The sequence below is a fragment of the Solea senegalensis genome, linkage group LG11 (genome assembly GCF_019176455.1).
Source record: "Solea senegalensis isolate Sse05_10M linkage group LG11, IFAPA_SoseM_1, whole genome shotgun sequence".
NCBI classification, from domain to species: Eukaryota; Metazoa; Chordata; class Actinopteri; order Pleuronectiformes; family Soleidae; genus Solea; species Solea senegalensis.
The window spans coordinates 18556700-18578126 of NC_058031.1; the positions used below are offsets into that span (position 1 = coordinate 18556700).

Consider the following 21427-nt stretch of genomic DNA (forward strand, 5'->3'; position numbering starts at 1 on the left):
AGGGAACATGTGTTCTGAACTCCCTCCTTTCTATCTCTGTCACCATGGAGCAGGTGTGTGGCTCAGATGGGGTGACCTACGCCGACCAGTGCCAGCTGAGGACCATAGCCTGCAGGCAAGACAAGGACATCACAGTGCAACATTTTGGACAGTGCACAGGTGAGAGCCCCATCCTTGCCTCCATGCATCACACGTCGAACGAATGGCCAACTGTTGTCAAGCCCCGTTCACAAAATAATGAGCAATTATCCCTCTCCTGCTGTTTCTCCCGTTTCTCATCTTTCTGTCTCGTTCCCAGAAAGTAAGGACAGTGATGGGAAATCAGTATGAGCAGAAGTATTTCATTGCAAATGACACATTTTTGATGAGTTAATAATATCACAGTGAAATGTTTGCAGTCCCTTTCTTTCAAGTTCTCTGAGAAAGTTTGCTTTTCTCTATACATCTAGATTGGTTTATGTCTTTTTCCATGAAATAAGGGGTGGGAGCAATATCATGTGCAGAGTTGGGGAAATGTTGGGATAACAAAGAGTGTGATACTGAAGCATTATAAATCCAAGGGTTCTGCAGTTTGACTGGAGTCTGAGCTTTGCTGTGATACTTCCTCTTTGCTCTGCTGCACCTCTGTCAGGATTTAGCTACATCTTCAAACCCCCCTGCGGGCAAATGCATCAGTCATCTTGCAGCTGCATGCTGCCAGGCACACAATGCTATGTGGGTATGTGCATATGTACAGATTAAAAGGTACAGCCCCTGCCCTTTGGTCCAGATGCCGATGGACAATGTTTGGATCAGTGTAATAGGCGCTAGGACATGTGCCAAGGCCGTGGATTTCATGTACAGTGAAGTTGTTGTGCTGTCTGCCAGCCTGCGTCACAACAGGGTTCTAGAGACGCCGCCGGCAAGCGCAGTGGGGATGTAGAGTGCCAGCTGTGTGGTTCTGGCTATGAGCCACTGCCAGGTGTCAAGCAATTTTGGGTGTAGAAATGTTAATCCACCTCATTGCTCAGTAGGCACAGATCAAGTGACCTAATACTGTGTCACGGAAAGCAAAGGATCCTTTTTATCCGCTATATTCAAAGGAAACAAGGCTGCTGACATGGTAAAAGTTGAATTGCAGGCACCCAGAGAAAGAAACTGAAATTATGCTCAGCAGAAGATCAACAAGGCTTTGATAAGTCCCCAAACATCTGGTAATTAGTAATTCAGTGTTGTAGGTTACCAGCAAAAGGAGTCAAAATGCTGTCTGGTTTCATGTTCCTCTGTTGCCTGGCAATAGGGATGTAGGTTGTATGTAATCCCTAACCTAACCCTACTGCTCAGAGAAGGCAAGAAGACGCCTCACAGCAAACTCTCTCGCTATCAAACCCTCAGGGGAGGAACAGACAGACGAGCACACGGGACCACCGACAGCCACAGAGGATCTTTTAATTTTTAGCCCAAACGTGGTCGCACCACAGGTAGTGGCTGTGCTGCTGCTGCCAGCTCAGGGGTTAGATCTCGAGCTCATTTCACGTGTGGCTGGGTGCGAATTAGCATTTGCTCTGCCTCCACCCCTCACCACTCTGCAGCCCCGCCTGCCCTCCCTCCCACTGCTTACATGCCGAGTTCCCAGGCGCCCTGCCTTAGCACTGTGGCATGCCAATGCTCACCAAGCTGCTATGTAGTTTGACAAGAGAGCAATACCAGGGGCTTATATAAATGAATATAAGTGAATATTGATCTTTTTTATCATTTATCCCTTACAAGTTTTTATAATACTGCAGAGAGTGACTGCTGCTGCACAGTCTGCCACTAATGGGCACAGCTGAGAGAAATTCTCTATCCAGAAAGAAAAGCTCCTTCAAATCCTGCTGCCGGTGACAGAGAACTACCAACTAACTGATGTTACCCAGCTCTTTCTGAAGTCTCTCAACTAAAAGGCAGCACAGCCACACGGAGGCGAGGAGTTTCTTTTTCTTGCTTCTTTCCAGTTTTTCTGCATAAGATGAAGCAGTATCTGAGAAATCCAGTAAAAAATAAAAAAATAAAATGAGAGCACCACACCACCAGAGGGAGGGTATTTGGATCAATGGGCACATTCTAGAACCAGGAGGAAAATGACCACCAAGTTGGCAAAGACTTGCCTCTCCCATATGGTGCTATCACCTGTAGGTTTGCAGCAAATTGGCAACGAGTGTCAGCATATGGCCCCGGCAGCCCTCCGCCTGCTGCGTGTTAGTCAGGGTTCTGTTGCTTTTACAATTTTTTCAGATATTCTTTCCCATTTTTCGGGCTCTCACTCCGTTTGTCTTGCCTTTATTCTTCCACTCCTTGCTTTGTTAACCTGTTTTTTCATGCTGATTTAATCCGGTTTCTTTCAGCAGTATGTTCCTATATCATTTCCTTTTTCTTGGCACTGTGGTTCTATTGTCTGCTCTGGTCTTGTGTGTCCTGTTCCCTTCTCCTCACTGCGCTTGGCTGACACCTCCAGCAATCTCAATAAGCACTTTTCAACAATAAGTGCACGGCAGAGACAAGCCAAGATGACAGTGATTTTTTATGTCCTCCCACCCTATGACATGACTGCCCATTGCTTTACTAGAAGGAAAAAAAGCAGGAACACATGCAAATAGACTGTTAAACCTGATTAAGAGAAGCATCAGTGCCACTGGTCTTTCAAATGCGTGCGTTGTTTTCTTTACTTTATCCCATTTCATAGGACCTCGCGACTCAAGATTTGCAAGTGCACACAAACATACAGTACATAAGGCATTTCCCAGAGAGCAAGCTGTCTGACGCTAAGCTTGGTGCCTGACTGACAGGTGTATCCATGAGGAAAGGCAATGCATGCCACCCTTCTAGGTGATAACATCACCGCTCTATGCACTCCACTCCAAATCTCTCCCTCAACAAAGATCCGCCAAGCTTAAGCTGACACCGTGCGTGTCTCCCAAGCTTTCTGCCGTCTCAGTAGGTATCGCATTTCACACTTCGGCGAATAATTGTAGATCAACTCTGCGATTATAGTAGTGTAATTAAAGCCTACACATAAGATGAATCCTAATGAAGCGCAAATCTACAGTGTAGGGTTTGTTTTAATCCATGCTGACAAACATGCACTCCTGGGACATGAAGAAGTATAAGAGAAATGGCAGAGTATTGTCAAGCCTTCGTGCCTCAGCTGAATGTGAAGGACTTACGTGGTATCTCTCCGCCAACTCACTTTTCCCCCTCAGGAGTTTTTGTCCTATTTATCGTTCTTTTATCGCAGACAGTTTGTCCTTTTGCACCAGAGCTTTTTGCATTGGTAATGATGGTCTCTGCAGAGAGCCTCTTCCCTCTCCCTCTATTTTTCTGCCGTGTGTGTGTGTGTGTGTGTTTGTGTGCGTCTGTTGACAGCAGAGTGTTTGTGGTGGCGTTGATGGATGCTCATGCTCTCTGCGAGCAGCAGTCTGCCGTCTTTGAAGCCAGAGTTAAAGCTGTTTTTTTTTTTTTTTTTTGCCCCATTTCTATCAATCATTCATCACCGGAGGCGCTGGCTGTTGGTGATTAAAGCTTTGCAACTGGAAGGCAGCATTTGAATATGGATATATAATTCATAGGCATTGGCACAGCATGCAAGCAATACACAAATGCATTCCATATGTGCTCACACAAAAACATACTGCAAAACACTATGCATTGACACCAACTAGGATAGTTTAACCCTGTCTGAAAACATAACTCATCTCAAGCTGAAAAACACCTCATTGCATTTTACTATAAAAACATTGTGTCATCTTTGGGTACACCTCATACTCACTCTGTGTATGGACATCCTTTCATTTCCTAAGGTTTCCCAAAAAAGTTTTTATCAGTTTGTGTTTATAAATGAGAGTGTGTTATTTTATAACGTAATAATATAATGATGTTAGAGTGATATAAAAGGCCATTATCATTCAGTAAACACAGTTGTAAAGATGGTGTCAGCAGTAGGATGAAACTACCAAGTGGCTTTGATATGGTTTATTGGCTAAATTTGTTCCTTTGTATTTTAATGAGGTTAGGCACCGCAAAATCAAACATTTCCATCTTTGCTCAGTCATTCAATCATTCCTTGCTTCCTGCCCTTCCCTCCACCAGAAACCATCTCTGAACTGGCAGAGCGACCCACCCTCAATCCCCTCACCACCATCCCCAGCTCAGCCGCTGCCGCTTCCATCACCACCACAGCACCCTTTCACCCTAACATGGTGTGGGCCATCCCGCCTCCAAGGACAGAGATCAACGAGCGGCCCACGGCCACCACCCCCTTATCCACTCCCACCCACAACCGTGTGCGAACAACCCACCACGCCCCAATCCACATCCAGCCGCCGCAGTCAACTGCTGCCACCACTGCCTCCTTGCGCAGTAGCCCCGCCCCCTCCGCTGCAGTGATCTCTTTCGAAGGCTCAGGCAGTGGGGACCCAAGTGGAGATGACCAACCTGAAGAAGAGGATGAGCAGGAAGAGGAAGCGGGTAGCGGCATTCCAACAGAGGCCAGTGGGGCAGAGGAACCTGTCGGTAAATCCTTCCTCTTTCACTTCATTACCCACAATGCTTTGTGTTTTTTTGTTTTAGGGGCTTTTTTTAAAAGTGGTTTTTAACAGTTTCTTTTTAGCTAAGGTCACAACACATTAATGCCATCAGCTGTTAATTGAAAGTTTGATGAAAGTCAGTGTGTGTGTGTGTGTGTGTGTGTGTGTTCCCTCCTGACAGTACCAGCTGCAGGAGAGAAATGTCACACCCAGGCAGGCAAATCTATGTAAACACATTCTGATAGTGTCATTTCATCTCCCATAAGATGTATATCTCAATTTCAGACACAAAGAAACGCATTTGCATGGTTCACCATGCTTTTCTCCCATTGCACTCGCTCTCAACAGCTAGCAAAACAAATCCAGGCTCTGTAAAATTCACTCTCGGCAAGCTAGATGCAACCGTTGGCCCGCATCTGTGGATCTCTGGAGCCTTAGTTGACAGACGGATGGGACTGAGAGATTGAGGTGTGAGTGTATATGGAGGCTGTGTATCTTGTCACATGACTAGTCTCAAATCTATCACGACATGCCCTCCTGACTGCAACAACCAGCTGCGGTTTCTGGACCTGTACTTGGACAAAAAGGTTTGACTGAGACTTTTCAATCACGTCTTTTTTTTTTTCTGTTGTTGTTTTTCATCTATACCCACCTTGGCTGACAGCTTGCCTGAGAAGGATAGGATGGATGGAACAGTATGGTCACAAAGTGCTCTTCCTCTGCCCATCCTCTTCCTCTTTCCCTCTCCCTCTCTCTCCCAGAGATTTATCTTCTTGTCAGAGACTGACCAGAGTGCTCAGTGACTTGAGAAGCATAATGCTTGTCTGCTCGGGAGACCTGGTGTAGCTGTGTGTATACTGCTAGTGAATAAAGTTTTCTTATGGTGTGCATTGTATGAGCAGATCAGAGGATAATACAGTGCAAGGTATTTTTATTTCACATTTATGTGGTGTGCCATGACATTTTTTATGTACATGTGCATTAACATTGACTTTATCAGGAACAGTAGTCCTCATGGAGACCAAAACCTGGTCCAAATGAGGCGCAATCTCATTTCTGAGGAGCTGGATAAGTTTAGGTTTCAGTTGTGGTTAGGCTAAGTTTAGGGTTAGTCATTAACTGGTTATTGGTAAGTTAGGGATAATGCTTTGTTTAGGGCGTCCAGATGAATGGAAGTCAATGCAGGGTCCTAAAATCATAGGTGTGAAAGCCTCTATGTGTATTTGTGCGTATCTCCTCCTCTTCATGTCACTCAGTTTGACCAAAGCCGAGTGCCCATATCACTGCCTGAGCATATAAATGTGAGCAGGTCAAAGGTGGTTGGTTGTATGAGTAACCATGCTCTAATGAAATTTGCACTTATCTTTGGTCTTCTGTGTTAGTGTGTGTGCGTTTGTGTATTTATTTGACAGCTCTCATGGCTCCTGGTAGAGTCATGCAGCATCCCCGTCCCAACACTACCACCACTCTCCTCTTCAGCCCAGCATTTGTAAATCTGCAGACCACACGCTAACAGATGCCCTATAAAGTGCCCCCTCCACCACCACCTCCTCTCTCCTCTTTCCGCTCCCTCCTCTCTCCTCCTTTTGACCGGGAGTCCTTGAGCAGAACGTCCCTTGCCTCTGACGTCTTTACGACTTGTTTAGCCTCTATAGCTGTTTGCCTCCGCAATTATTTCTAATCTCTGTATAGCCATAAACTGCACCGCCTCAACCAAGACACCCCGCTTGCCAGCACCACTATTAGAGAGGACGGAGGTTTGCCGCTGTTACACACTCTCATTCTTCAATGAGAAACACCAGCCACTTTTATGTCTCAAGATAGCCAGATATACAGTGACTGTAGCTCAAAGGACAGTATATTTTTCCTCTTGGCAAGCCTTGAAGGCTACTGTCAGCCACCCAATCAGCAGTGAACAGTTACCGCCACCCTACCCCCAACTCATTTAAAGTGCTCTGTGTGTGACATGACTGGCAACTGTGCCTATTATGTGTTCTCTGCCTGACAAAATGAGTTCCAGGTGTAAAATCAATCCCCATGAAAATGCTACATAATCACGCCTGACAATGCCTCTATTAGCATCCAATCACTGGTCAGCAGACTGAAAACACATGACCATCTGCAAAAACAAGAGCTCGTTTAGACCCAGAAAATAAAAATCCAAATACAGAGAAAGAGTTGCAAGTTGTAGCTTTTAACATAGGAAACACACTGAATGGTTACATCACACATCATCGTAAAATCCGCCCTCTGATATAAACTGGCTTTAACTGGTCTATTTAGCGTTACTAATTATTATGAGCTCCTGTGTATCACCCCCAGGTCCTACAGTGTCAAGCACTACTGTCCCCAAAGCTGAAGACAGGTCATCCTGTGACAACACGGACTTTGGCTGCTGTCCTGATGGCAAGACACCATCCAGCACTCCAGAGGGCACCAACTGCCCCTGTAAGTATTACCTGAATGTTTACGTTCCATATCATGTCTGTGAAGGTTATCATTCATCTAGGTCATTGTATCATTAGTATCTTTCAAGTGTGTTAAAAAGGCAAGTGGACTATTATCTAATGTATGGGCGGCTGCATGGCTGCAAATGGAAAGGGATCATCCTTGTAATCAACCAGTACAAATCCCAAGCTGGGTAAACATGAGCAAGGATCCGAATCGCCATTGCTCCCAGGGTGTAGATAAGTGCTGCCCACTGCTGCTGCGCCCGGCGTGTGTATGTTCACCACTCCTGTGTAACAGGGACGAGTTAAATGCAGAGGTTTTATTTACAAATTGGTGTGTGTGCAAAAAGAACATATTCTAGTTCTAATTCTAAACCCAAGAAAGTCCAGTTGCCTTCATCTACTGTTTCTCCTCTGTGTCCAATCTGGTGATGATGAGATGATATGGATATACAATGATACATGTATGAAGTGTTTCCTCTTGAGCTTTGTCATGTTATTGTGGTTTGTGTCAATACAAACATCAACGTGATCCCGAATGAAGTTTCTAACCAGGCTTTCTCACTGTTAAGCACTGACATCACATGCAAATGAATGACTATTCATTCTGATCCACACATCTGTTCCTCATCTTTGTCAATTCTCTTCAGTTTATGACCTTAGTCTGTTGCTGAATTGAGAATCAACACAATCTGATATAAATCTACATAGCATTACTGTATAGGGAATGGAATAGTAAGACTTTGCCATCTGTCTTGAGCACCCAGCTGAACAGGTGATATTTTTTCTGCAGCACTGCGTTCATTAATCACTTCCCTCATATTTAAATTATCATATTGGCAAAATACACAAGCAGTGAAACATTAAGTCTGACATAATTAATCCATGTTTATGAATTTGACAACACCTCACACTCTGACTCTGATATTAGTCTTTTCCTGTCAGACTCCGAGTACATTTTTTTTCGCCTAGATATTCTCCATAATTTTGAATGAGGTTTGGTTTATTACAGGGAAGGGGGAACCTTTTCCTCTCTCAAGGGCCATTTACTATGTCAGCCGTGGGACGTTATTGTACACATATTTCACACTGACCTTTTTTACTCATTGGCTGGAACTGCTTGTCTTTTCTTTTTCTCTTTGCTGCAAATGTAGATGGTTGTGATGATGATGATGATGATGTTGAGGGTGATACATGCAGACAGTTTCACCTTGCTCAATCATATCTTAACCTTTGAGAGAGCCATCATGGCTAAACCCTCCCTCACATCAATCTTGGCAGTGATCACATGCACGTTGTACCATTGCAGATAAAACGCATACATTGTTAGCCGTGCCCTTTTTTTTAAGTTATGGTCCACATAAGTAATCCTCTCTAAAAATGATTCGTCAAGACAAACTGACACTCGGGGACAATTTCCCTTTGTCTGTTGCTTGCAGCTGCACTGCGGCAACAAAGTGCGCATTAAAAAGGTCAATGAGGTTTTCAGTGTCTTAGCCATCGGCACACTCACCGCTAACTCTTGCCTTGATAACAGTTTGTTAGGTCGTGATCTTGTAACAGCCGCCTGTTGGGCACTCAGTCTCACTCTGTCTCAGCAAGCGAGCGCTAACTCAATCCAAACACTTTTGTCCTTGCAACTCATCTCGTTTAGCTGCATCTTTAATGATGTCTGAGATTGACCTTTTTCAACAGAGCATGTCCAGACACACTTTCTTGTCTTTTTCATTAACATAAAATCTATGAATTGACTTGCCCCATCAAATTGTCTCATGAGTCATTTATGGCCTAGATGCTGCCTCCCCAACCCTCTCTAAACCCTTACCGTATTAGGACCCATGTGTTTTGAAGTACAAATAATCCTCTGTTTTTCTATTCCTGTGTTTTCTAACTTACTGTACCTTGTTTTCTTTTCTTTTAATCTCCCACCACTTTTCTCTGAGCCATTTTCTTTATCAGTCAGTTCCACTGTTTGCAATCTCCCTCTTGAGCTATATCTCAGTCTTAACTCTCGCTCAACCCAGTCAGTCTCAATCCAGTCTTGCATCAGTTCATTTCTCTTTAGAGTTGAGTGGGAAGAGAGTCGAGAGACTTCCAGCGGCCGGCAAGCACTGGTGTACCAATCAGTGCCTTGTGCCAGACACTGTTCATAAAGATAAAAGGCTTCTCTATCTCCCCTGCCCGCCATCCTTCTGTGGAAATCTGCTCTGTGTGTGCAGACTTTCATTTCTGGCATGAACATTCCATAGCCTCCCAATAAACCAGCACATTCAGTGCCACACTGTCCACAGCATTAGCTGGAGATATGAGGCCGCCTCTGGCCTTTCACAGCCTTCTGACATGTATTTCTTTCTCAGAATTTAGAGTAAACAGAGGTGAAACACGGAGCGCTGCATCTGTTTAGGTTGGATTTGATGGCATTTGGACCCAAAGCCAGACAGCAATAGTCGCAGGTTTTAGCTGTGAGACAACAGTTGTAACAAATCCCTAAAGCCTGTAAATATTTATCTCAGCAAGCAATGACGGCACACCAGCGATCAATACTTCATTCAGCTCAAGTGTTACCAATAAAAGCAGGCAGCGCGAAAGGCCGATCAATATACCGGATCTTTTTTCTCTTAAGAAGGGCTTAGCCAATCCTCCATTCATTAGAAGTGAAATGACACGTCCTTCATGCTAGTGTATCCATCTGCACCGTCCAGTTTATTGACATACACCCAGTTGTCCCCTAATGAATGCAGCTAATTGTTCATTGTAGACATGAAAAGGTGAAGTGGTTGAGTTTACGTTGCATGCTCAAACAACACAATGAGATATTCAAAACACTTTTAGAACCTGTTGAAATACTTTGTCAAGTATACCAGGTCTTTGTTTTAAATGTCCAGTGTATAATATTTAGGGTTGGGGTTAGAGTTGATTGACTATAGCTTGCTTGTATAAGGGTTTAATCTCTTTAAAGCAAAATAATGTGGTTTTCTTAACTCCTCTTGTATGTATTTTAGGCAAGGGCCTTACTTTATGGAAGCCACTGTCACGCTACAGCAGCCCAAACAGACAGACCAGCCAGAGTGTACCATTAAGCAGAAGCTTACTAAGCAAACAGACATTTAAAGGATTTGCACGCCCAAGTTCTAAAAATGCATTTCAGATCATCATTTTAATTGTGACTGAGAATATTGGATGTTGACATATCTTCCTCTGGGAAATCAATAAAGGTCTTCCACATTTAGACAATACAATACTTATGACATCAAAACTAATGGCCTGCAAATGCTCATGTGAGCTTAATGGCATGCTAAGGGAAGTCTTAACAAATCCATTATATTTTCCAGTTCACCAGAATCTGATAGTCAAATAGCGCTGTTCCTTCTTTTATCGCTCTTTCTTTCTCCGTTTACGTCCGTCACGGCAGTGGGCTAGAAAATCACTCTCTCTGATGTTTGTCTTCTTTGCAGATTAAAAGTCAGATCTCTCGCTCGCTCTCTCTCTTTCTCTGGCCCCTCTCGTTCCTTCTTTTTTTTCACCCTTCATCTTATCAGCCAGACCTCATCCGTTTGCCTTTATTTTATGGCTGCCATCACATCTGAATCGATGTGTGCAGCCCGTGAAAGTAAAGACACAGAGGACGGAGGAAACAAGGGGTGTGTGTCTACAGCTATTGCTGTCCTTTTCATGCAATTTTAACCAGGCTGTGTCAGTCAGTGGTCTGGTGGCATTACGGAGACAATTACAGTTATCTTTCACGATAATCATACAAGTGCTCTTCCCATTCTCCCTGGTGTTGCTCAGGCAGGGGCAGCCGTGATTGATTTGGGCAATTTGTTCTGCTGATTACGAGCGGCGTGAAAGCCCGGCGTCAGTGCCTTGCATGCTCCTCTGTTCTTCACTTCACACACACACACACACACACACACACACACACACACACACATGCATGGGTGCACAAATCCACTCCTTTTTCAGCTTTATTTCAAGTCGTCTCCTCTCAGGCAGCAGTACGTGGAAACTGTATAGAGAGTTGATAGATGTTGGACAACATAACCCCCAAGGTTGTACAGGGAGGCATTCTCTTTGCTGATGAAAGCCCTTTTGAGAGTGGCTTTGGGCTGTTTCGTCTTAAGTGTGTGTGTGTGTGTGTGTGTGCGCGCTGTTTCTTCTTCATGTTTTTGTGTGTCTGTCTAACTTGTTGTCTTTTTACTCAGCCCTCCATGCCTTGGTCAGCTTTTGGGAATCGTCTCGGTCTGGTAAAACTGGCCCATTTTCCCACCTTACCTTTCCCTCCTCTCATATCCCACTGTTCATCTCTTTCATCACCACAACCTCCACTACGTCCACCTGTAAGGGCCAAATCCCACCCCGTTTTTAAACTCCCACACAGCAACGCACTCACAACCCTCACTCTGTCAAACACATGCACAATCCATCACTAACCCAAAACCAGCACTTTGTGAAGGCAGTGGGAAGAGAGAGCAGACAGAAAGAGGTTTGAGCTGTTGTGTCTCAGTATCACATCCTCTTTCCTTGTCTCCTTCCCTTCCAGCCACCATGAGGTTCAACGGTTTCCTACACTTGGACCGTGTGGAGGGCCAGGAGATTTTCTACACCCCGGAGATGGATGACCCCAAGTCAGAGCTGTTTGGAGAGACAGCCCGCAGCATAGAGAGTGCTGTAAGTATAGCAACACAATTAGCCAGTAGCTAACAGTGGCTAACGTGAGTTAATATAAGCAAACCTTTAACAAGTCATGTGTAAAAAAAACACACGCATTTACATATATATGTATATATATATATATATATATATATACATAGTATAAAGATTATATGACTTGACATGTGCTATTGGCCCATTGTTACACCACAGTAGAATTTAGGTTCTCACAATGATTTTCTCTTTTAAAGTTATTAGAATTATGGGATTAAGCAATGGATTATTTGCATTCAGTCATGCTGTGAAGTCCAGCTAGTTACATCTCTGGAAATGTCTGAGTTAGTCCATATGAGGATATAGCTGGAAAATTCAAAGTGAACAAGTAGGAATATGACCGCCTCCCTCATCCTTGACCCACACTCCACTCGTCACCTGAATGCTGTGGGATTTTTGTGTGTGAAAACAGCTTGTGCCATGAAAAGATGTCACTATAAAATGAATCCACAAGCAGTTATGACATTCCTTTAGGTCTTTGTTTCAGTTGTCACAGAAAACATCACTTTCACTGACATCAGTTCCATACAAACAGCTGTTTTCAGCTAAAGAAAAATCTGACAAGCACACTGTTCGTTGGTGTAGGTGGTTTGGTGGCGATCAAAACACAGCTGCACGGAGTGTTAGTCATTAAGTAACCTGACACACAAATCCCAAATGAATGCTTAAATTAATATTTGTCAACTGAAAGTGGCACCAAGAAATAATTTGCTCGCATGTTCTCAATAACAACTTATATATATACATATTAACTGGCTATGGTGAGAAAGGGACACACACATTACATCATATCAGAGTGAGTAAACTGTCTGGCAGGTTTTTGATTTTTGATAAAAGTGAATATTTTCAGTCAATAACATCAGGTCATACCTATAAAAGGATTAATAGTTATTTTTAGCCAAAGTAGGGAAATAAAAAAGGGGCTATTCAGAGAATCATGGTCCATGCTTTAAGAATCTTTTTTAAAACAGATGATTTTTGCTTATGAAATGCTTACCAGCTCAGTCAGTACAAACACTAAAATCTAATCTAGTCTAAAAATTTGAAAAACAAAAATCCTAATGGCTCCCAGCAGTTTAGCGCAAAGACTAATTTGTTGATTGCTCGTCAAATGCTTCATTATACCAGACACAACCATCTCAAGACTCCCATCTGTGTTGCTGGTCACAGAGCCAGTTGCTGCGAGTACACCAGCTTCTGCAGCTTGTCCCAGCACTTTAGCCTGGCCACACTTTCTCTGTTGAGGTCAGACCTTTGAACAAACGTCTCTGTTGTCAAGCCAGGCCCTGTGTATGTGTATGTGTGGCTGTATACACAGTACACATCTGCTAGCTGCTGAATCGGTGTCATTCGCCCCCACCGGGACCTAATCTGCTACCTCACAGCAGTGTGTGTGTGTTTTCCTCTCGTTAACGCTCTCAGCCAGTGAGTCTCTGAAGCCTGGTGTGCCACTTGAAAGCAAACACCCCCCTCTTCATCTTTTAACTCACACGAACACATACAGTTTATACGCACACACAAAAACACGGACATACTGTAGATATACGGTGCAAAGACACAAAGAATAAAAACAATAATAACAGAATAATCAGGAAATGTTACTGAGAAGGTGTGGAGAAAGATCAGGGGATTTCTAATAGTGTGTTTTTGACCAGTCATAGTATGTTTTTCATCAAAACCACTAGCAAAATGACTTGTCATTTTTACATTGTCATTGTAAGAGTTTCTATTTATTTCTCTTCACTCATTTTGTGTGGAGAGCATCATGTTGTGCACAATGAGTGGATTTAGAGAAATGCAGATGAGGACTTTGTTAGAACAGTGAATGGGAGACGAGGACCCTCCACTAAAGTGGGTTAGCAGGCCCTGTGGCTCCTGTGATTTCACCCGGCTGCTGAGATGAGATGAAGCGGAGGATTGGTTTGTTGTTGCTTGTTTGTGAATTTGTTTAATCTACCACTAGGCTGACAAGGACAGAACTGTGGGGCAACACTGAGACTCTGTGTGTTTTGAGCATGAAAGTGCTCTGGTTCTATGTTTGGCGAAATGCAGCATCAAACTAATGTAATGCTGCCGTTGGCTTAAAGAGACATTTTAGTCAAAGCTCCGTGCGGGAGCTCCTCTGGCTATGACAACATGCACACAGCGGGGGTATCAGAGGCAAAACCAATCAGGAGCACATGTCAGGCTAACATGACATTTATCTTAGCTCATGCTGAAAATGTGTTCCAGTAATTAATGCCACAGCTGCAGCTAAATGTCAGTTTGTGCACCCACACCCAATAAGTTTCATCTCGGCACCCAGATTTGAGAGACACTCTGTATTCCTTGAAGCTAGAGGAGGGTCCTCTGTGATGTACTTGCTGCTATGAAAGCATGGATGTCATTACCAGCCCCCATTTATCATCTCTTTTCTTCTCTTCTGTTCGTCCCCTCCTCCTTTTCTATGTCTCTCCCTGTCCTCCTTCAGCTCAATGAGTTGTTCAGGAAATCAGAGGTGCACAAAGACTTTATGACTGTCCGTGTCCGTAACCTGGCACCCAGCAGATCCATCCTGGCCTTTGTGGAGACTCACTTCAGACCGGGTGAGAGGTTATTGACGTTTTCCTTTCAGCTTATTTGTTGTCAGGCACAGATGTGTTCCATAATAAAAAGAAAACAGTTTTTGAATGATATATTTAACATTACATCCATTATATTTATTATTAGCGACCTGTTTGACACGATTTCCCATTATCCTTGATGTCAGTTGTGTAGCCACACTGTACCTGCATGTGTATCCACACAGAGTGAACCTGCAACATTGATTGGCAATTTGCCTGAACAGTAAGTGGCACTAAAGCTATAAAACGGTGATTTAAGTGACCGTAACTCGAAGTGGTTATGCCTAACTTTAAATTTTCCACAGTTCCTCTATGTGCAAAACATTACAAGGAGGTATCCATTCTCCCAAATATTACAGTTTATATTGCTGTGTACACTGCTGCAGAATCACACACAGGTTGAAAACTTACTATTATTAAGATGACAAATTTAACAGTGCTGTACACCCTTGGCAGAGGTATATGGTGTCTGAGTGTTTTCTTATTTTTTATTTGGCTCATGATATTGTGAGGCACTAAATGTTTTTTACTCATTTTTATCTCTTTTCTTTTCTGTGCCAATGTAATCTCTTGGTTGGAACAATTTGCCTCAAAGAAAAACATCATGAGACGGACTTTACCTCTGCGTAGATGTTCAGATTGGTATTAGTTATTTATCAAAGCCACATTAAGTTCCCCAAAATACAGTGCCACTGAGAGGGTTGGCTTGTGCTTACAGTTAACAAAACTATACATGAAACAGAAAACAACTCGCTGTGAGTTACTGTCATTTTCTCTTGTTCATGTTCTGCAAATGGTTCAATCTGGGATTTATGTTTTCAACTAATTGATAAGATATCGTGCATGATATTTGTGCTGTGGTTAATGTGTTAAATTCATGTTGTACAACACTGACCACTCAAAGATTCAACTGTCTTTTTTACGAGTGTCATCATTGAGCCTCCATCACAGGCTTTATACGTGGCAGTGCGTGCTGTTAAGCAACACTCCTCCATGGACAGTAAAGTGAACATCTGCAGCAAACGTTATGAGAACAATTCATCTGGAACACAGTCGGACAGGCAATGCGTGGAGGACAAGAGGTCTCCAGAGACCTCCCACCTGTCATATGCAGGGCTCTGTGATATATCCAGTGTCTCACTAAAGAGTCTTGAGTCCTGTATTTGCTTTGGAATGCTCCTCAGAGGCCTTTGTTTTGAGTGCTTTTACCTCTGGTTTATTGTAGATACAAGATACACAGTGGAGGACATCGAAGGAGCCTTGCTGAAACAGCTGAAGGCCTCCAGAGAGAGCAGCATCGCCGTAAAGAAGCCGGAGGATGAGAATATTCACTTCACCAATTATGGTAATACAGTAATGTGTAGGGATTTCTAAACTGAAAAGGAGTTTTAAGTTATTCATGAGGTGATTTATCAAAGGTTTTAAGGGTTTCAGTTTGAATAGGAAATCTCAGCACCTCAGGCTCAGCGTACTTAAATGTTTTTCTCTAATTTTGGTTGTTCTCCCCGGTATTGCTGACAGGCCTCTCCTCCGTCCCCTTCTTCACCATCACTACCACCACCACCACAGCAGTCGTCACCACAGCTGCTCCCACTACCACCACCACCACCACAACAACCACCAGGCTGCCACCAACCTCCCCTTACTTCACCCGCCGCCCGCCTGGCACCACCCGCAGGCCCTTCAATACCAGACGCACCACCACAACCTCAGCGCCCGTCACCACACCACTCCCCACCACGGTGGCTGTAACCACAACGGCGCTGCCTCCAGTCACCACCATCGCCCACTTCAGGGGCAAGTTTCATCACAAAGCGCCAAAGCCATGCGACTCCCACCCCTGCCTGCACGGGGGCACCTGTGAGGATGACGGCAATGACTTCATCTGCAAGTGTCCTGCCGGGCGAGGAGGCTCAGTGTGTGAGAAGGGTGAGTGGCACTCTAACCTTCTTTATCCTGAAAAAGGGGTATTTCTTCTAAATCAAACAGTTAAAAGTTTGAGCTTATTTCAAATAAAATGATAAGAGTTTATGTAGGAGTTTACAGTTTTAAAGAAATCACCAGTGGCTGACTTTGACTTTACATTGATTTTACAGTGACAGAGGGTTTTAGGCACACTTTTCGTGCAGGACTTTTGAAGGACGAGACTAAAAATGCAGAACACGAAGACAGATGAAAATTTCAAGTTTCTTGGGTTGTAAAACTTGATCTTCAATAGGATTTACACAGATGTAGAGCTTGACATGCTGTGGGTGTAACATGCAATGTGTAAAACAATTGCAACCACTACTCCCTTTTAAAAGTCAGCTTCACTAACACTTTGGTAGATCAGAGAGAACAATTCTCTGCAGAAAATTTGTAGTGAAAGTTTTTTCGGGAAGTACGACCGGTTTGGGATTTTTGTGGACAAAATCAACTTCACACAGCTGCACCCTAAGATAATTGATACTAATAGCTTTGATGGGATTAGCTGGTGAGAATCAGTGTGTGTCTTGGTGTTAGAGTGGTAGAATAGAAGTCACACATGTAAAGCTACACACACAAACACAAGCCTCTTTGATCGGTCAAATCATGAGGAGAGATAGGGCTCATCAGCTGCCGTTCTCCTCAGAAAGACAGATGGACCAAAGGAAAATGAGCCTTGGAAGCTGTCGGAAATTGATGTTAATATTCATAAATGTTAAGTAACAAAAGACTAAGGTTTACTGTGTGTGCATGTGCACATGAATGTGTAAGGAAAATGGAAAATAGATCAAATTTCAGTGACGTAACACCAACCCTCACCTTTAGTCATTTACACGAAATACTTTCTATGCCACAATACAACATATGGTATATTAATGGCTTGCTTTGGCTGTTTTCTTTTACAGTAATCAAGTACTTCATCCCGTCATTCGGCGGACAGTCGTACTTGGCCTTCCAGACCATGAGTGCCTACCACACAGTGCGCATCGCCATGGAGTTCAGAGCATCAGAGGCGACTGGCATCCTGCTCTACAATGGCCAGGGCGGCAAGAAGGACTTCATCTCTCTGGCTCTGGTCAATGGCAGAGTGGAGCTCAAGTGAGTGCTGCTTAGATTTGATGAAGCTTTAATGATTCTCAGGAGGAAGTGGGGGTCATTGCAGGGGCAACAGAGAGAGGACGAAGATAAGGTTAAAGCAAACAGAGAGCACTCGAGATAATGAGGCAAATAATTACCACAAGATGCTAAACGTGCTAAAAAAGCAACAATCCTGCCAGAAAATAAAGACACAGATGCTTCGTGACAGTTTTGCAGGTTAAGGCTGTTACTCTCAGAAATATGTTCAAACGGATCGTATTTACAGACGGTGGGAACATATGCAGAGAAAATCCAAGTCTGGTATTTCATTTGTTCTATGTAGTGACATACTGTATATATGGAACTAAGGCTGGATGTACAAATGTCATTTTTTTAAATTATTTACAGATGGAATCAATGACATAGAGATGCTTCCTGCAATGGCTCATTGGTTTTATATCAGAACTGTGCAGTCAGAGCAGAAGTAGCATATATTATATAGAAAAATATACTGACACTGAGCAAGTTTACTCAATCACCTTGTCTGGTCAATGTAAAAATGCTTATTTCTTGAAGACATTTCAGAATCTATGTATTATATGACGTGATATCCTATATCCACAGTTGTGATGAAATTGACTATGACTGTTAAATTTGTTTTTCATTTTCAGGGATTTCATTTAAATGAGTGTATGTAACTCTATAACATCATCTTATATATCAATATTTTATTTATATCTTACAAGTGATTATTAGCTAGTGTGTGATTATCATTGATACTTGCAAGACTGGAAAAAAGAATGGATAAAATCAGTGTAGCAGAGATCAGGACGTCCTCATTGTTTTGGGCTCATACTCAACAGAAATATTGTTCTGAAGTGCAACTCAGGGGTGTGTTTTGTTAGCCCCTTCCTGCTCGGTAAACAGTAAATAATGTGCACTGTATAAATGGCGTCATGTTCACTATAGATGTGTAGTGGTATTTGATAACAGGCATTATCAGTCTTAGACTCCAGCCAACTGCAGCTAAAAGATTCATTAAATCTGTTGAATGTAGACTACGCTCCCATCAGACACCCACAGAAACACAGAGTATTCATCTCTTTTCCGACAGTGAAATCTAATGAATAAATAAAATATATCCTAGATAAACAACATCATTTCTTCACCTGCACAGCATGTGTTGTAGACCTATTATTCGAAACACCATCCTCTGTCTTAATCTTTGGGTTGTGTGTTTCACTCTGACACCTCGAAGTCCTTTAAATTCCTCCCAACCTGGCCTCGTTAGACTTCTCTATTCAGAGTAAAATCAATGGCAAACTTAAGGAGATCATTAGTCACTTGTACTTTCAAATGGAGCTCTACCTTTATTTCAGAAGCACAGCTGCGATATTACCACGCACTGTTCTGTAAATCCAAGACGTGGGAAGAGGGACTAATTATTTGTGGCAGATAATTGCCATCTTGTTGTGGTAATACAACCATATATGTGTGGGTGCACATGCACAGCAGCTCGTTTCTGTGATATTAGAACCTTTCTCTCAAAAAAAACCCATCTGATAAAATGTTGAATTTAGAAAGAGGGCAGTATAGTCACTATTTGCCTAATTATTATTAGAAATATGAACAGCTTCCTCCAGGTCATTGAAACCCTTAATAAAGGACCAAAGGAGCAACAAACTGTGTGAAAGCACACAGGTATGAGGCTGTTTGAATGAGCATCCAACACCTTTTCTGTACCATTTTTCCCAGGTTCAACACAGGTTCTGGCACAGGAACTGTGGTCAGCAAAGTACAAATCAGTCAGGGCCGCTGGCACCAGCTGGTGGTAACTCGCAATCGCAGAAACGCCATGCTCAGCGTTGACAACGAGCCACACATCGAGGGCCAGAGCCCACATGGCACAGAGGGCCTTAACCTGGACACCCACCTATTCATTGGAGGAGTGCCCGGGGAAATGAAGCAGGAGTAAGTACCTTACATGTGCAGTTACACATTATTATGATTATAATCAAGGCAGGAAATCCATCAACTGCAGCTTCTATTAACTCTAATAATCTTCAGTTTGTATGTGTTTATTGAATGAAGTATTTCACTTGTTTCAAACTGAACTTAATTGGTTTTATTTATTTTTTTACCAAAGATATGTTATGTCACTACCTCGTCTCAATTATCCCTGTAATTTTGTTTTTGGATTTCGACCTCGACTAAAACATGTTACACACTTGTTGTTAATAAGTGCAGTTGTTATTCCACTTGCCATCGTAACACTGCCAATTGCCTTTGCTTTAGATTTGATTAGAAGGTCTGGGAGGTGAACTCATTGTTAAACATAATAATTTGTGTAGTTGTACGGAGTCACCTCAGTATACTGTAAGCAGTCATAGTGCTAGTGCTGTAATTAAATACTAATCCACCAATAACTGAAAACAAACTGAATAAAACACCATCCTTTAGTGTCATTCACTGAGGCTTATTATTTCATTACACTCAGCAATAATAGAAGGCATAAAGCATCTCGTAACCTTAAGTTCAGTGTTATCCAGTAAGGATTGTCATTGTGATAGTTGTGATGGTACATGTGTAAGACCACTCTCACCATGTCTCGTTGTATCCTCAGTGTAAGAGAAAGGACAGCGGTGGCCACAGGTTTGGTGGGCTGCATCCGATTGCTGGATGTCAACAACCGAGTGCTCAACTTGCAAGAGAATGGTGATCACAGTCTGTACGGCAGTGGTGTGGGCGAATGTGGCAACAACCCCTGTCTGCCAAATCCCTGTAAGAACGGTGCTGCATGCCAGGTGAAGGAGGCTGAGATGTTCCACTGCAAGTGCAGCAAAGGATTCTGGGGTAAGAAGTTCAGCAGTTTTCCTTAACGTCAATCTGGGTTGGTTTCCCAGTCATGGTACTTTTTATTTTATTTTATTCGTGGAAGTTTATTTGAGTGTGTGTAGGAAACTAAGTAGAAAATATGTCCTGTCCATATCTACTTTTCAGACTTTTGTGTAACATTTATGCATTCTATTATCTAGAAACAACACAATTAATGTCATATATGTATATATTTATATATATATATACATATATATATACACACACACACACATATGTATATATATATGTACACACATCTCCAGCACATGAGAAATATTCAGTAATGCTAATTAGCTGGTGTATTGTCTTGGTTTTTGTTTTTTTGTTTTATTGTGTGTGTTTGTCACTGATGGCTCACAATGATTGTCGCTCATTGTCATTTGCTGTGCATTGTACCACCAAAGCTCTTCCTGTAAAGTCGAACACACACGGGAACCAAATGAGACAACAACTCCCTGCTGAGGAAAGCTCTATGCATTTAAACATTTTTGTTGATATCGCTGCTTTGCCGTCTCTCCAGGGATTCACTGTGACATGCACGACTCACATACCCTAGCAAAGCCTGAGAGTACAGTGTAACTCGTACCCCCAGCACTGGTAGACACCAACACCATCATATCTGGGTGTCTCATGCAGAAATGAGATATTAAATGTTCAAGCGGTACAGAAAACAGACATTTTCATAAAAAGTGATTGGCCTTTGGCCTGTCTCTCCTTCCACATCCCTTCCTTTTCCTTTTCTCCCTCCAGCAGATGCCAAATAACAAGCAACTTTCAGAGAAAATAGTTAAGACCAGACACCATCGGGGCCCAGCCAAGCGTGCTCCTCCCTCTTCTCCCTGGCTGTACTGCAGTTACTGCAGAAAGTTTCATACCAGCACCAAATAAATTGTCAGAGTTAGCTTTAGTGCTTGAGGAGTAAAGGATTTTATTCTCCAACATCTCAGTGGTTAGGGAAAACATTTTCCCAAAGGAGCAGTTTTCCTTGAAGGTAAAATGTGGATCAATATAGCATCATGTTGCACTCTTACTACCTTTCATATAGTTGGTACTTTAATGGTTTGTTGTTACTGAGAAGCCTGAGACGAAGTAAAGATAGCCCTCTACTGTGAAGTGTGATCAAACTTGAGTTTGCAGCACTGTGTACAATAAATTGTGATAATGAGATTTGGATCATTGCCTTCCAAATCATAGTCATGGTAATTTTGTC

The 21427-nt window shown here is 42.8% G+C and overlaps 1 protein-coding gene across 7 annotated transcripts in view; it reads left to right on the forward strand.

Annotated features, from left to right (window-relative positions):
• agrn (agrin) overlaps window positions 1–21427 on the forward strand; it is a 226242-nt gene that overhangs the window by 182609 nt on the left and 22206 nt on the right. For all 7 annotated transcript variants that reach the window (XM_044037208.1, XM_044037210.1, XM_044037211.1 and 4 more), the window contains 10 exons: window positions 54–159; window positions 4105–4527; window positions 6864–6989; window positions 11532–11659; window positions 14166–14280; window positions 15524–15643; window positions 15820–16227; window positions 17169–17361; window positions 19096–19311; window positions 19964–20193. In XM_044037208.1, the coding sequence (XP_043893143.1) occupies window positions 54–159; window positions 4105–4527; window positions 6864–6989; window positions 11532–11659; window positions 14166–14280; window positions 15524–15643; window positions 15820–16227; window positions 17169–17361; window positions 19096–19311; window positions 19964–20193 (2065 nt within the window). The remainder of the gene's footprint in view (window positions 1–53; window positions 160–4104; window positions 4528–6863; window positions 6990–11531; window positions 11660–14165; window positions 14281–15523; window positions 15644–15819; window positions 16228–17168; window positions 17362–19095; window positions 19312–19963; window positions 20194–21427) is intronic.